The sequence below is a fragment of the Artibeus jamaicensis genome, unplaced genomic scaffold, assembly GCF_021234435.1.
Source record: "Artibeus jamaicensis isolate MK-2021 breed Jamaican fruit bat unplaced genomic scaffold, CSHL_Jam_final contig_851, whole genome shotgun sequence".
Taxonomy (NCBI): Eukaryota; Metazoa; Chordata; class Mammalia; order Chiroptera; family Phyllostomidae; genus Artibeus; species Artibeus jamaicensis.
Window position 1 is genome coordinate 103,038 of NW_026521986.1, and position 14,449 is coordinate 117,486.

Sequence of the window (14,449 nt, forward strand, 5' to 3'; positions counted from 1 at the left end):
AAACAGCTTTTTCACACTAATTTCAAACAGTCTATTCAGGAGGAAAGATTTAAATAAACCAAAATGTTTGCAAATAGCTTATTGGTGAATAGGTTTAAACAATCAAAAGTGACCTTCATGAGTTATATTTATTTAACATTTAGAACTTTAACATGAAAATACATCTTTTTTTTTCTGTTTTCAATAGGAAAGAAACATTTGTTTGCATAGGAATTCATGAAGGTGACCCAACCTGGAAAAAGAGCTATTCGCTTTGGCCCTGGGGTTCTTGTGACAAATTAGTTTCTTCAGAGATTGTATTCAACCCTGAGGAATGGATTAAACTTACAAGAAATATCTATAACTGGACTGAAGAATACGGACGGTATGAATAACAATTATATTTTTCACCAGAATGTAACAATTTGTGTGCCCCAAAAACAGTAAATTTTGAGATGCCTTTACAGTTTTGGGATTTTTTAATATTCTCATTTGCTGCCCACAGAGCATCACAACCGAGGAAGAGAACACGCATTTCCTGTCCTTGTGTTTGAAGAACAGTGGGCGGTGGACGGGGCAGGGGGCTGCGGCTGAGCAGACGCGTAGCCGGGCCCACGGGACTCACCTCCAGGTCCTGCAGCGCGTGCTGCCCGCCAGCCTGTGTCTCGTGCCCTTACGGCGGAAGATTCGCTGGCAGCAGCAGAGCTTTACCAGTCACTCTGTTGCCCGCGATCCTCTCCACGTCACACACCTGTCACGTTTTCCTTTCCTCAGGGGGTGGATAACTTCTCTGTAAGGAAGACCGGGACTGGAGGAACTTTGTGTTCACGGTAGTTTATCATCAGCCCGGTTATGTTGTTTGGGGCATGATTAGCCTTCTTGCTTGAAGGGTCTTTCTCTCACACGGAAAACGAGTTCCATCGAATGGAAGGTGCCTCCACTGCCCATGTTTAAAGATGTGAATTACTTAAAGATTAGATAATTATTGCTTATAATTCAAGGACAACAGACACGATTGTATGAAAAAATGCTGTAAAGGGTTAATGAAGTTGCTGTGCAGCACCCAGAGATGGATAAGCAGGTCTGCACAGGGCACCCTGAGACCATCGTGGGAGGTTCGAAAACAGCCTGTTCTGCAAAGAGCTGATGACAGTGCAAGCACACCACGTAGCTCGTGGTATTCATTCCGTCAGAAAGGATGCATAAGAGGAATTTTAATTAAGAGAAGGAAAAAAATTAATAAGTGCTTTAGCCAGCGTCCTTCAAGGAGCATCAGCTCCCGCAGTGACTTAGCAAGGCCAGGAGCCGCTGTGTTCAGGCCTCGCCCCCTGCCTCCCGCCTCGCTGGCTCTTAGCTGTGTCCGTGCAGCAGTCGAGGTCTCAGCCTCGCCCCTCTGCCTGCCTCATAGTTCTCAGAACAGCTGGCTCCCCAGATGCCTCCAGCCTCTTCTCACCAGTTCTCTGTTTGCTCCCATGAGGCACTGGGGCTCATTATGCAGATTAAGAACACATTTACCAAAACCTCAGATTACTAATAATCCAACTTGTCTAGCAAAGTTTTTATTTCAATCTCTGTCAGTACTTCAAGATCCAGTGTATTTTATTTGCCTTATAAGATTTTACACAAAGATTATGTATCCATGGCAATAAATGTAGCTGGCAGAAAAAAGTTACTGTTTTCTTATAACTACAGGTTTGATCCATCTTCTTGGGAATCTGTGGCCAATGAGGAGATGTGGCAAGCAAGGTGACTATCTACAGTTTTATGTTTTCGATCTATTTCTAACAGGGCAGAGAAATAGCCTATGGCACTTTCCGTTCAGGGAGTAGGGGTGGTTGGTGATAATAAAAAACACTCACGGGCAATCATTTTGTTTGAGACAGTGTACTAATCACTATAATGAATAGTCTCATTTTATCCTCACAACAACCTATCAAGAGGTTAGTGTTACCTCTGCTCTTCCAGAGACCGCACTGGAGGCAGAGAGGTCACTTGTCCAAGGCCACGTAGCTACAAGGATGGAGTCTGACTCTGGAACACTCGTAATGTCTATCCCCTCCTGCCTCAACCAAACCAAAGTGAGCATAATTGAGGAGAAGTTGGTAACTACCCTGTGTCCGTGTGCAATGTGCGAGTTGATCACTTAGCACTTAGTACTTCCTGGAGGCCAGGCATCGTGCCAGGCATGGAAACTGCACGAGTGAACACGACCACGCTCCTTCCCTTGAGCTGCTCACAGACTAGCAGAGCGATCAGACACGTTGAAGGGGACTTGAGTATTGGGTGCCAGGTGCTGCACTCTTCTGCCGTTCCTGTGTGAACACTTCATGGAGATACTGCGGACTCTCTAGGTTTCTGTCATTTTGAAGTATTTAAAGTACCAAATGCTAGCAGACTTTGCCCTAGATATTAATGTAAAAGTTATAAATGGTACAGATCATGGGGGGACGTGTACGTAAGACGTACTTCCTGCAGCAATGGGAGGAAGCCCACTCTGCGCCAGGGACTGTGCATTGCACTGAGACTTGACTTGTGGCGTGTAAAGGGTTTACTCATAAAAAAGGTGTTTTTTAAAAAAATTGTCAAGAAATATAGCTCCAAAATAACAATTATAAAAATAGGCATGCTATAGTTTATGCAGCAGTGTCTTTGAAAATGTCAAAAATGGCATGTTTCAAGTTATCAGCCTAGTTATCGAGACGAAAACTTGCTTCGAAGACCTGAACAAAGATGTACCATATGTTCGCACAGTTCTTCACTGTGACTGATTGCAGGAAGGCTGGGGGAGCAATTACATGATGAGGAAAGCGGGCTGCCATTTGGGAAGGTGTTGGTGTAATTGGTGCGCTGAATACAATTTGGCTGCGTTCACGTGGTCAGGGTGCAGCCACCGCAGAGGAGCCGGTCCCTCGCGCCGTGAGCCACCGCGATGGGCGCCGTCAGGGACGTGCGGACGACTCGGCAGATCTCCCAGTTCCCAGCTGCTCTTGCGTAACAATAATGCACATCTGGAGGAAAATCATGTGTAATAGTGATGATGAGCATCAGCTTTTTTCTAAAACATTTGGCAGGCGGTGTGAAAGCAGTTTCTTGGCAGTAGGGGAAGAAGGGGACGCTCTTGATCCAGAGAAAACATCTATGAATACAAGAGAAGCAAAAATAATGCAGTAAAGGGTTTTGTATGTTCCCTATCCAAGGAGAAGTCTGGCAGGTTTAACTTTGAATTTGAAATCGACAGCATGATCTTGATGAAGTCCCCCCTTCCAGGATGAAAACGCCATTCTTCATCTTCAACCTGGCAGAGACTGCGAACATGCCTGCGGATGTGAAAGCTCAGCTCTACACTCACGCACACGACGTACGTTGTCCTTCCACACGTGTGTATTGGGTGGGCGAGTCGGGGTGCTCTGTGGAGAGAGGGTGCGTCACGGTAGAGCTTTGACTTGTTTCCAGCTGTATTTGGCATTTTAAAGCAGCGTAAGTGGGATATACTCACACAAATCACAGGTAGTGTCTAAAGTAAATGGCTATAGTTGGCCAAATAATGGTCCCCCTAAAGATGCCCATGTCGTGACCCCCAGAACCTGCAAATATATGACCTTGCACAGCAGGGGGGCTTTGCAGATGTGATTAAGGGTCTCGAGGTGGGGAGACTATCCTGTGTCATATGCCGGTGAGCCCAGGTAATCACAGAGTCCTTATAAAGGAGGAGGGTCAGAGTCGGAGAAGGAGATGGGACGGTGCCGGCAGAGGTCAGAGAGGACGATTTGAAGATGCTCTGTGGGTGGCCTGGAAGACGGAGGAGGGGACCTCAGGTTAGGGGGGACCTCGGGAAGCACACGCAGCCCCTGGGAGCTGGGCAGGGCAGAGACACAGCTTCTAGAGCCTTCAGAAGGATCGCAGCCCTGCCAGTGTTACAAAACCCTGCATTTTATGACTTTTCACCTCCAGAAGTATAAAATAATAAATTTACATTGTTTTATGCCACTATGTTTGTGGTGATATGTCACAACAGTAATGGGAAACTAATATAATGGCTTTATCTAAAAAAGAAGTTCTGAGAGGTTGCCCTGTATTGCAAAAGTCACGGTCCTGAAGACTCAGCCGCACTAAGGCTCTTGTGCAGGCGGTTCTTTCTGATGGGGAGGGGAGTACAGAACAGACTGGTTTCACAAGTCCCCGCTTCTCTGTGATTTATAGCACCGGGCTCTTCAGACACCTTCAGAGAGAGTCTTGGAGCCTGCTCTACAGGAAACGGACCTCCTGGCACGGGCCAATGAGAACAGAGCCCAGGAGCCCTATATAGGAGCGACCGAGGCATTTCTGCTGCCTCGAGGCTGCTGTGGGCCTGCTCAGCCAGGGCATTTGTTTGGTGCTAAGTCAAAATAGCATGGTGTCCAGTCAGTATGACTAATATTACTTCCAACTTTTGTGATAATTGGTTCACTGTTTATTCATTTAGTCACCACTCACAGACCATTTATTGAGCAGCCAGTCTGTACCAAGTACAGTGGTGGGGAAGATCAAGCACTGTCCCTACTCTGGAGGAGGTGGCAAGCTAGAAAGAGAGAGCCAGAAGGTGAAGTCCTTAGTTAAGTTCAGTCTTGCAAGTGGCATGAGGCATTGGCAGAGGCACTGTGGGAACAGAGGGCCACCCTCGTGCAAGGGACAGCGGCGGGGAAGGACTGGAAGGCTTCCGGCAGAGGTGCCCGGGACTTCCGTCTCGAAGATCAGGAGCAGCTAGTCGGACAGAGAGTGGTGCGAGAGTGGGGGACAGAGGACGTTCCAGAAGGAGGGAGCCACAGGGACAAAGGCCCAGCCTTTGGGGGGCCTGCCCATGTAAGGACAGCAAGGGACAGATTATAGGAGGCAGCATGCTGGCTTTCTGGCGGGTAGTCGGAGGTCCAGGTTCAAGGCTCGCTCCACCACTGATTGTCAGCTGTAAGTCAGTCACCCTTTCCAGCCCTCAATGTTTTCTTAAAAAAAAGTGGGCTTTAACCTTTATAGATTTTTCTCTCATATCCTGGTCATAGCATATGCTGTTCATCTACAGTACCTTGTGATTCAGTGGAAAACAGGTAGTGTTTAGTTGGGAGAAATCTGAGACTGTAATGTGTCATATTCTCATCAGCAGTCTGCTTCACGGTCAGTTGTTAGGCCCCTGCCGAAGCTGACTGGCGGCTTTACGGTCCTGTTGGCCATCGGCTTTCCTCCTTTCGGTGAACAGGAGTCTGCAGCCGTCCGCAGGTGTCTCCTTAGCGGATGTCTCCAGATGGGTGGCATTGTTGGGAAGACAAATGAGGCCAAATACTTGTGGACTGACACAAATCCATCTTCCAGTACTGGTTGTTCAAAAACATTGCTGAGTGTGAAACATATTTTTGTTATTATTTACAGTATCTGTTCAGTAGCTTACACAGAATATTAAGTTCAGGTGTAGTAGGGGAGCACAGATAATCCCTCTTATCTTTAGGAATATATTTGAGGAATTAAAGATCTCCCCAATAAAGAGAATACAGTCCACCAAAACTACTGTCAACAGTAACACACACACACACAGAGGAGAGAATATCATTCCACATGAGGAGAAACGACTGGCTTCTTCAGGTATGGCCCACGTGACCATCCAGAATAAGTTGATGCGTCCGTAGCAGAGTGTTCTAGAAAGGGGTGTCAGGTTATTCTGATGTCTGGAGACCACAGCAGGGGCCATGACTAAGCCCATTCTCCGGAAGTGCTCACCGAGGTGCTGGCCTGGGCTTTGAATCCCAAAACCTCGGGAGGACTTTGAGAATGTGGGGGGGTGAAGAGCCGGAGCGGCTCCCGAGTGCCTGCTCCGTGCCGGGCCCCGGGCCCGTCTCGTCCAGGGAGCCCGAGGAGGACAGGCAACAGGTGGAGGAAAAAGACTATGGGGACAGTGAGAAGGACACAGTAGTTTACCAAGTGAATGAAAGGGGGCTAACTTCTTGGTTTTAGTGTATTTGAAAACGTGTTCATGAAAGTACAAGATGACTCTCCTGTTTTGTGGAGTGAAGGAAGCTTAGGGGAGAATTGCTTTCAAAGGCAGCTTATCTGAGGAAGATTATTAAATATCAAAATGGCATAACAAACAAGGATTGTGGAACTTTCACGTGGGTGCTATTTTTTAAAAAGTTAGATCCGAATTTGTCTAAACGTTAGATACGAGTAGATGTTGAGGAAATAGATAGCATATTGGGTCCCTTTGACTTGAATAATAGGACAAATACATCTCTAATTGAAAAGCACTGTCCCTAAAGAAAGCATCCCTTGCTCATTCCACGCTCTCGTGGAGTCTGTGGGTAAACGCAAGTTCCCGTGGCCCTGACCCCAACTCAGCGGTCCCCGGAAGGTGTGAAACCCAAGACAACACGTGTAACCTCCCATTCTGCAGATGCGTTATCTACTTTGGTTAAATTCTCATGTTTTTCCACCAGAAATTTCTGTATCAAAAATTCTAAGTCTGTCCATTTGGTACTGTCTCTGATGCTGAGAAACAAAATTCCTAATTCCTGTGGGCAGAGTTTTCGCTATCAAAATGGTAATTCCAGGATATTATGAAGATTTTTAATGTCTCGCTTTAAGGATCTCTCTTAAATTCTGTTATGCCCAGCCTTTTCAATGCTGGGTTTGTTCAAGTTGTTTTAGTGTTACTGTCATTATTACTTTGTTTTTAATGTAGGGAGAAATTCATGTGACAGTAAGGGACTAAATTTACATTCCTTCAAGTTCTTTTTTCAGTCTTTTGCAGTTTTGTAAAGAAAGCTATTTTTTCCCTCCAACAGCTAAATTTAGAGTTTCAACCTTCTGCCCATTGAGTAATAGCTTTCCATGAATTAGAACTAAATCCCCTTTCCCAGAACATCTTTCTGGAGGAAGAGCATTCTGTCCTGACCCCGTGTGTCCTGGGTTCCCTCCGCACCATCTGAAAAACCCCAGAAGCAGTTTTACATGAGGCATATTCACCTCCTGCTACTGCACTAATCACAGGAGCAGCCTTGCATTTTCTGCACGGCCTGGCAACGATTAGACTTTTACTGTAGGCTGCTTGGGGTTTTATTTTTCTCGTGTGTTTAATGTGTCTGTGTTTTCTGATTTTTGAAGAACAGTCCAGGGGTAATAATGAAATACCATCATTTCTGCTGCCTTCCAGCTGTACAAGGAGATTGTCTATTCACAGAAGGAACACCCGGCAAACTGGCACAAGAACTACGCCATTGCCTGCGAGCGGATGCTGCACCTTCGGGCCCGAGGCGCGGACCCCGAGCGCTTGCTGTCTGAGACCATCAGACATTTACGTCTCTACACGCACAAGGCACAGAGCGACCCGCAGCTGGCGGATATTTCAGTTGCTCTGAAGCACCTCAGAAAAGAACTGCAAAGTCTGAGAAATATGAAAAATGTCTGAGGCAGCAAAATGTGGAAAACCTGCTCGTCATCCTGCTTCTAAAATTTCGAGGTCCAAAATTTCTTCCTCCGAGAAAAGCAACTGTATTAAAAAAATTGAAGACTAAGTCACTTCCCAGATAGAAGTAACACAGTGTAGCAGTAGCTTTTCATGGGGGGTTTAGTGACTGAGTTGTGCTATTTATGCAAAATCTGTTTATCCCATGTCCCCAAATTAGCATTTCTGCGAGAATCTTTTGAACATCTCCTACTTTCACAATCTTTCACCTAGTAATTTTGCTTGATTGGATTTTAAAAGGGAATGGACTCTATTCATAAACTTAAAATACTGACTGTAAATCTTCCAACGGCGCCGCCTATCGGGATCAGTTTTGTAGGTTAAATTCTTCAAGCATTAATATCAGACCAAAGACATTTTCTGTTTCTTAAAAGTGAACTTTTTAAAAAAGACTGAGTCTTGTTATACTGCAAGTTAGAATACCCTTTTTTTTTTTAAGTTGTGGTTGTTACATAATCTCATGCTTCAAGCTAAACACCAATCGGTTGATACTTTGAAAAAAAATTGGGTTTTTATAGTCTTAGGTAATTCTCTGAAAGCACTAAAAATAAAGCAAATTCATTGTTGTGTTTTTCAGTGATTGGCAAGTAAAAGGACTTTGTCATTCCTTAATTAATTTTATATTCGTGTTTTGCTTCTGTTTGGGCTCATAAATCTGGGCCCAATAATTAGTAGGCTTCTGCTGCCAAAATGCAGAAAAAGAGAGGGGGTCAGGGATTTGAGGGGGAAGATGGGAAGGTGGTTCAGTAAATTCATTTCTGTTACAAGCATCTTTTATACATATTACTAAAGAGAACATAGTAAGAAATGCAAATAATAGTTCTTTATTTTATTATGACAGTTAATTAATAGCAACCTGTTTTAATGAATAAAGTCACTCAGAGTCCTTCAGCACTTCCTAAGTAGAGGCCCGAATCTGTGGGGATTCTCTTCCCCCCAATTATATAGCTCCTAGACTCCGAGCACTATATAGGCCCCTGTATAGAAATGCTCACTAATGAAGAGGGAGGGCTAGAAGCTTGTCTGCATTCAAAGATCACTGGTGAGTCATTCAGCAAGAAAAGGCCCCTGACCAGGAGTAGTCACAGTTCCGTGGCATTGTACTAGCAGAAGGGTCTGATCAAAGGTCTCCTGCGGAGCTTGCATGGTTCCCTTTCATACGACGACCATAATTAAAACCACTAATTCTCTTTTAAAATGCTGCAGGATGCCATGTAGGCATCTGTCTGGAGTGTCCTTTGTGATGTCATAAGCTGTTAAGGACCAGGGCCGAGGGCTTTTGAGTGAAATGCCAGTCATGAAGGTGCTTCAAGACAAGGGTGCCTCTAAAAGCTTGACAGGGCCTTGACTGCACAATTCGAGCTGCATTTGCCCCTTGTCAGCTGCCAGTAAATAAATCTCAAAGGGGGAAAAGCTGGAGTTTCATTACCTGATCCATGGGGCTTTGTTGGTTTTGGCACCACACAGGGGAAGCTCTTGCCCCTCCATTCTCTGGATTTGAAGATGTCCACTGGAGCCTGCAGTGCCTGGACAGGGTTCAGAGCGGAACCTTTTGAAGAGTGTCAATAGTTGTAACAGTTCAGCTGTTAGGAAGACAAATAAATGGAGGAGCTCATTAATCCGCTTTTGGCTCTCGGTGCCTTTTGCCCTTTTATCACAGCCTTATTAGGCTCCTACTCATCTTGAACCAGAAAAAAATGAATTGAAGTTGTTGAGTACTAATTGGCAAAGACTTTTAATCACGGGCCAAGAACTTTCACTGACTTGAAAGTAACTTCTCCACAGGGAGGAACCGAAAACCTGGTTTACCTTAAAACAAAAACCTGTCGGATTCCGGTATGGTGTAAAAATGTAAGGAAGCTTTGATAAATTGTTGAAGTTGATCCATTTGAAAGAAATTATGTAAGATTGTGATTTCCATTTTTCTTTTTAAAAATGTACAATAAATACCATGTAAACATTCCCTAGAAATGCACTGTCTTTATTGGTCAGAGAAGAGGTTGCATCCCTGAGATGATCGTGTTTGTCTCTGAACATCTGCACACACCTGGTCGTACGTATGCTTCACCTGAGCATCTGCACTTACACGTGGGGTTGGAGGGACCTTATTAACAGTAGCTTTTCCTACTGACACCTTTAATGGCTGATGGAGACATCTTTTTGAGAATATCTGCTCTTTAAACTTGTCTATACCGTGGAGATGGATATACGCACACACATTGGGCTGTACCTTTTGTGTGGACTGTGGTCAGATGGTGCACAGATTATTCTCTATTTGTCCAACAAGGGCTTTGGACCACTCTGCCCTTGAGAAAGCAATGATATGATGGCCCAGAGTAGATAGAATCATACTTATTTAAATTTATGAAAACCATCAGTAAATGAAAACAGAAAGAAACTTGAGCTGAGATTTGGGGACGTTGGATGTCATTCCCAGGTCAACTACTTTGAAGAATCCTTTCAATTGTGTAAGGTTTAAAAAGTTGCTTGCTCTTTCTTTCTCTTACTTTTCCTTGGCGAGTGAACCAACACCACAACATCTGACAGAAGGGTTTCCTTGAGTCCAACCCCCTGACATGGAAGAGAATGTGAAGAGGTGACTTCTCATGCAGGATTTGGCCAGCATTTTCCTAGCAGTGTCCCTGGAGTGCCAGGGCTTGGCAGGACGACAGGAACCCCACAAGGCTGACTTCTGCCTGGACTTTGGCCTGAGGCACAAGTGGGAGCCAGCAACACTGTCTGCCTGTCCACATGCTGCTGCGGGCGGCTGCCCAGCCCCGAGGCCGGCGCACACTGGGGGCTGCGGCAAAGGGGCCGCGTGGCTCCGTGTTCCCCAGCGAACCTCCCGGCCCAGTCTCTGCTGATGGGAGGTATGCTGGGCTCTGGCTATTAACTTTCCTCTTGTCTTTGCTTTTTTAAAGGACCGTTTTTTTTGTTTTTTGTTTTTTTTATTATTTTGTTCTATTACTCAAAATGCAGCCAAAATAGAAGGGAATCAGTTGCTCATATACTGTTTTAAAATCTTCAAAGAAAAGTTATGAAATGTGATTTCTGTCCATATTTTTAGGATTTGCTGGTAGTAGAACCATGATGTTTAGCCTTTATGATATTTAAATGAAGCCCATTTTGAGGGCCAGGGTTAGTTTTGATATCTCGGTATCTTAGTGATATCTCGAAGGCATCGGGCTAAGATATAAAGAGTAGTTGTTTTAATTTATATTTTCAGTGTTAAATAATGTGAATCCTTAATCATACCTTCCACCAATATCCCTCGAATTTAAGTGTTAGTACTTGTAACATTAAGGAAAAAGGTTAATCGCAAAGGTTGAAAAAGACTGGATCCTGTTCCAGCAAATCCTTTTACTCTTTAATTCTGGTGTGTTTTCAAAGTGCACAAAGTGGAGTATTACTTAAAATTCTATTCCTCCAACTGGTTCCATGTCCCATGGTAAGTAAAGAAAATGATAGATTCACACTTTGTTCATCCTCATATTTTGTGGATACAAAACCATTTCAAGGCTTATACTCACAAACAACTAAGTAATGTTTCCAGGGGTTCTGGGAATATCTGAAGGCCGTGATCTCGACACGGCATTACAGAGCAAACAGGAGCTGAGGCTGTAAGCAGCAGTCATACTCGATGAAGACGTCATTGTCAGCACCTTCTAAAGGTCTGTTTGATTCAGGTCAGCATGGATGGTATTAAAAAAACCTCAGGGAGACCACAATGGACTCACCTCGATACAGGAAAGTAAACTAATGGAACATACATCTTGACAAAAGGATTTTTTCTGAAAAAAAAATCCAGTTGCTTTTCGACAATGTAACATATATGTGGTGGAAATTATATGTACTGGAAAGATTAGCTTACGTCCGATTGAAAATAAAAGAAAGGGGGGATGGGTAGAGTTGCCAAGACTGTAACCATGGAACCCACAGTAGCTCACCTTCGTGCACGGAGTTAGCTGAGTCTTGTCCACAAACCCCAAGTGTTACTGCTGAGGCTTGTCAGTGATATAAATATGAGTACTGTGGTGATTGTAGAAAAGTCAGTTGATAAGGCTGAGAAGGTTTCAAGGTAGAGATCGAAGACACACAGGCGAATAGTTGGACCTCGTTCCCATCCCAGCGAACCAGCCTCACAGAGCAGCCAAGGGAGCCCAGCATCTGCACGCGGATGGGCACATCCAAGGGTGCCAGTGGATGGGCCCAGAGCTGGGTAAAGGTCTAAGGGAGGATAAGTAGGCCTAAGCCAGGTCTAACATTTAACCCTTTTAGAATCGGGTAGAGTTTTTTTATAAATCTGCATAAAGAGTATTGGGGGGAAGTATGGCAGAAGGAGTATAATCCTTGTATTGTTAAGTGTATTAAATATTATAAACTAATATATGGAGCTTGTATGCTGTTTTTTTAAATATACACACAGACCATAATTCTCTTCTAACTACTTAGAAGCGTTGCCTGAAAAGTGCTTATTTTGTATTTAACCTTTTAAAGAAGATATTTTTGAGATTTTTCTTACCTAAATGAAATATTCCCAATGGTTGAACGGTTGGAAATATCCCTAATCCTTGTGGTTGTGGCTTTTTTGCAAAAATGTGTGTGTGATTAAAGTAAAAGAGGACACACTGCTTGGGAAATCAGACCCGGTTTTGTTTTCTTTTTTACGATTTTACTTACTTTCAGAGAGAGGGGAAAGGAGGGAGACAGAGAGGGAGAGAAACATCAGTGTGATCGAGTCAGTTGGCTCCCACTCCCTCAGCCCGACTGAGACCTGGCCAGCAACCCAGGCCTGTGCCCTGACAGGGAATCGAACCGGCAACCTTCCAGTTCGAGGGCCGGCGCTCAGTCCACCAGCCAGGGAAGACCCAGTTTTCTCATCCATGGAGTGTGGTGTGATGAGACATCAGGGGAGAGCCCTAGACCCTGGAGTATCACCCAAGACACAGGAAATTCCATAACACCCTGGCGTGCCATTGAGGACTTGAGGACAGGATGAAGGATGTGAGGACCACAGTCTTCTTCCAGTATCTTCCCTCAAAATGGGTTTTGAAAGTGGAAGGAAACATAACTGTTGTACTGTTTATTAAGAGTGCTTTTAAAAGTTAATATTTCAAAAAGTCAAAGGCTCATTTAAAATACTCTAGCAAAAACTATAGAAACTTTAAACGGAGTTGTTTATAAACAGAACATCCATTTATCAAAACATAGGTTTCCTTTGATTTAGGAATGAAGACCAAAGCTTATTGACACAGAGCATGGAACAGGTAAGCCCTGCCGTGGAGAGCACCCGTGCTGAGCGGTGGCCCTCACTCACCCTGTCAGGACCTGTCACCACAGCTGGGGAATGTCCCTTCAGCCTGCGGGCTGGTGCGCACACAGTCTTTGTTGTCTTTCAGTGACCAGAGTTGCGATCGCTGGACTCTGCCGTCACCCGCACCCACCGGGCCTTCACAGCACGGACTTCGCCAGCTGTGGTGAGGGTCAGGTTTGGTCAGTAAGTCAAGTTAGTGCACATGGAACAGATTTTCCTACAAAATAAAAAAAATAATGCATCTGAGGTAACAAGGGTAATTACTGTTTCATGCAACTTATTTCATATATGTGCGTGGTTGTATGTAGAGTGTGTGTACTATATGTGTACACAGTATACATGTTATGCATACACATGTGACATGTTGGCCTAGGAGAACCTAAACCACCTTGACCGGATGTTAATGCCAGAAAGTTGTCTGCTAAGGGATCATCTGGTAGAACCGGCATGACTAGCCTGGTTCGACGAACTTGAAACCGAGCCCTGCCCTGAGTCAGGGACTCGGTGAGTGTCACGTGGCCAGGCAGCGGCAGAGCCAGTCCCAGAACACGGGATCCTTGGCTCTGTCTGTATACTTTCCCCGCTTCCGTCACGGTTCTGCTGTCAGCTGTGTCACGTTAAAGTCTCTGAGTACTAATATAAACTAATACAATATTGCATATCAAGTGTAATTGAAAAATAAACAAATAAGGCCCCACTAGTTTGTATTTCTTCCTGGTCCCGAGCAGGATTCAGAACTTGATACTGTTTCTGTTTGGCAGAAGGGAACACGGCCCAGCTCCACGGGAGGGTTCACTGAGCTGGGAATTCGACCTCTCCTCCCAGGATCGGAGACCGTCCAGCGCCACGGTTCAGGATGGTTCTGTTTGGCTCAGCCACTCTGTTGAAGAATTTTAACAGTGTCCAGAGGGCAGAGGGCTCCGAAGACCCAAATATCTGGTTTCCTAATCATGAACCTTACCAATTCAATGTTTAGGTGATAATGGCTTCTAAATTTGGCTCTTGAGTCATATGTATGATTTGTAAAAATACGTAAAAATAACATTAATTACTATTATTGTAGCAACTAATCCCACTCGGTATCTGCTGACTGGCTTCGATGGTCTAAAATGACCGAGCCTGTGTTTGCTGGGAGGGCCGGGAGTGCTTTGGCCCTTCATCTCTGGGAGGCACAGGCACATGGGGTCACTCATGGGACAGCGACTCCTGACGCAAACCATGCAGCCGGCATCGCGAGCATTTGTTTGGAAATGACCTGTCTTACAGGGTTAGTATTCGTGTGACAATACCTTTCTCCTTTCCCATGTACCCTTGTGAACAATGACGAAATTGATTCGCAGAGCCCAAACCTGTTGACCACTATGAGCTAATCTGTCGAGGTAAATGTGTAAACCTACATAAGAATCAAACAAAACCAGAGCTTTGTGTTAAAGCAATGCCATGAGGTTCCATAATATGGTGCTTGTCCTGTCATGCGAGATACGTGACTGCTTAAACTTTGGGTGAGATACAGATTCTATGATCCTTAGTTATCACAGTGCTGGCGGAGTAAATCAATACCTTAGCAAACACCTTCGTTGTGTCCTGAAGGCTCCCAGGACAGTGCACCAACTCCTGCAGGACTCGCCGGCGTCTACCTGTGAGGGCAGGACAGCTGCAGTGCTCACTGCCCG

General features: G+C 44.9%; 1 protein-coding gene across 10 annotated transcripts in view; it reads left to right on the forward strand.

The window, feature by feature from the left end:
• The window catches only part of TMEM260 (transmembrane protein 260), a 59,854-nt gene extending 50,421 nt beyond the window's left edge, over positions 1 to 9,433 (forward strand). For 7 of the 10 annotated variants that reach the window (XM_037139553.2, XM_037139574.2, XM_037139563.2 and 4 more), the window contains 4 exons: positions 188 to 364; positions 1,672 to 1,725; positions 3,247 to 3,337; positions 7,151 to 9,433. In XM_037139553.2, the coding sequence (XP_036995448.2) occupies positions 188 to 364; positions 1,672 to 1,725; positions 3,247 to 3,337; positions 7,151 to 7,405 (577 nt within the window). In that variant the 3' untranslated portion in view covers positions 7,406 to 9,433. The other 3 variants (XR_008393003.1, XR_008393004.1, XM_037139608.2) reach the window with 3 other exon arrangements.
• The last annotated feature ends 5,016 nt before the right edge of the window (positions 9,434 to 14,449 follow it).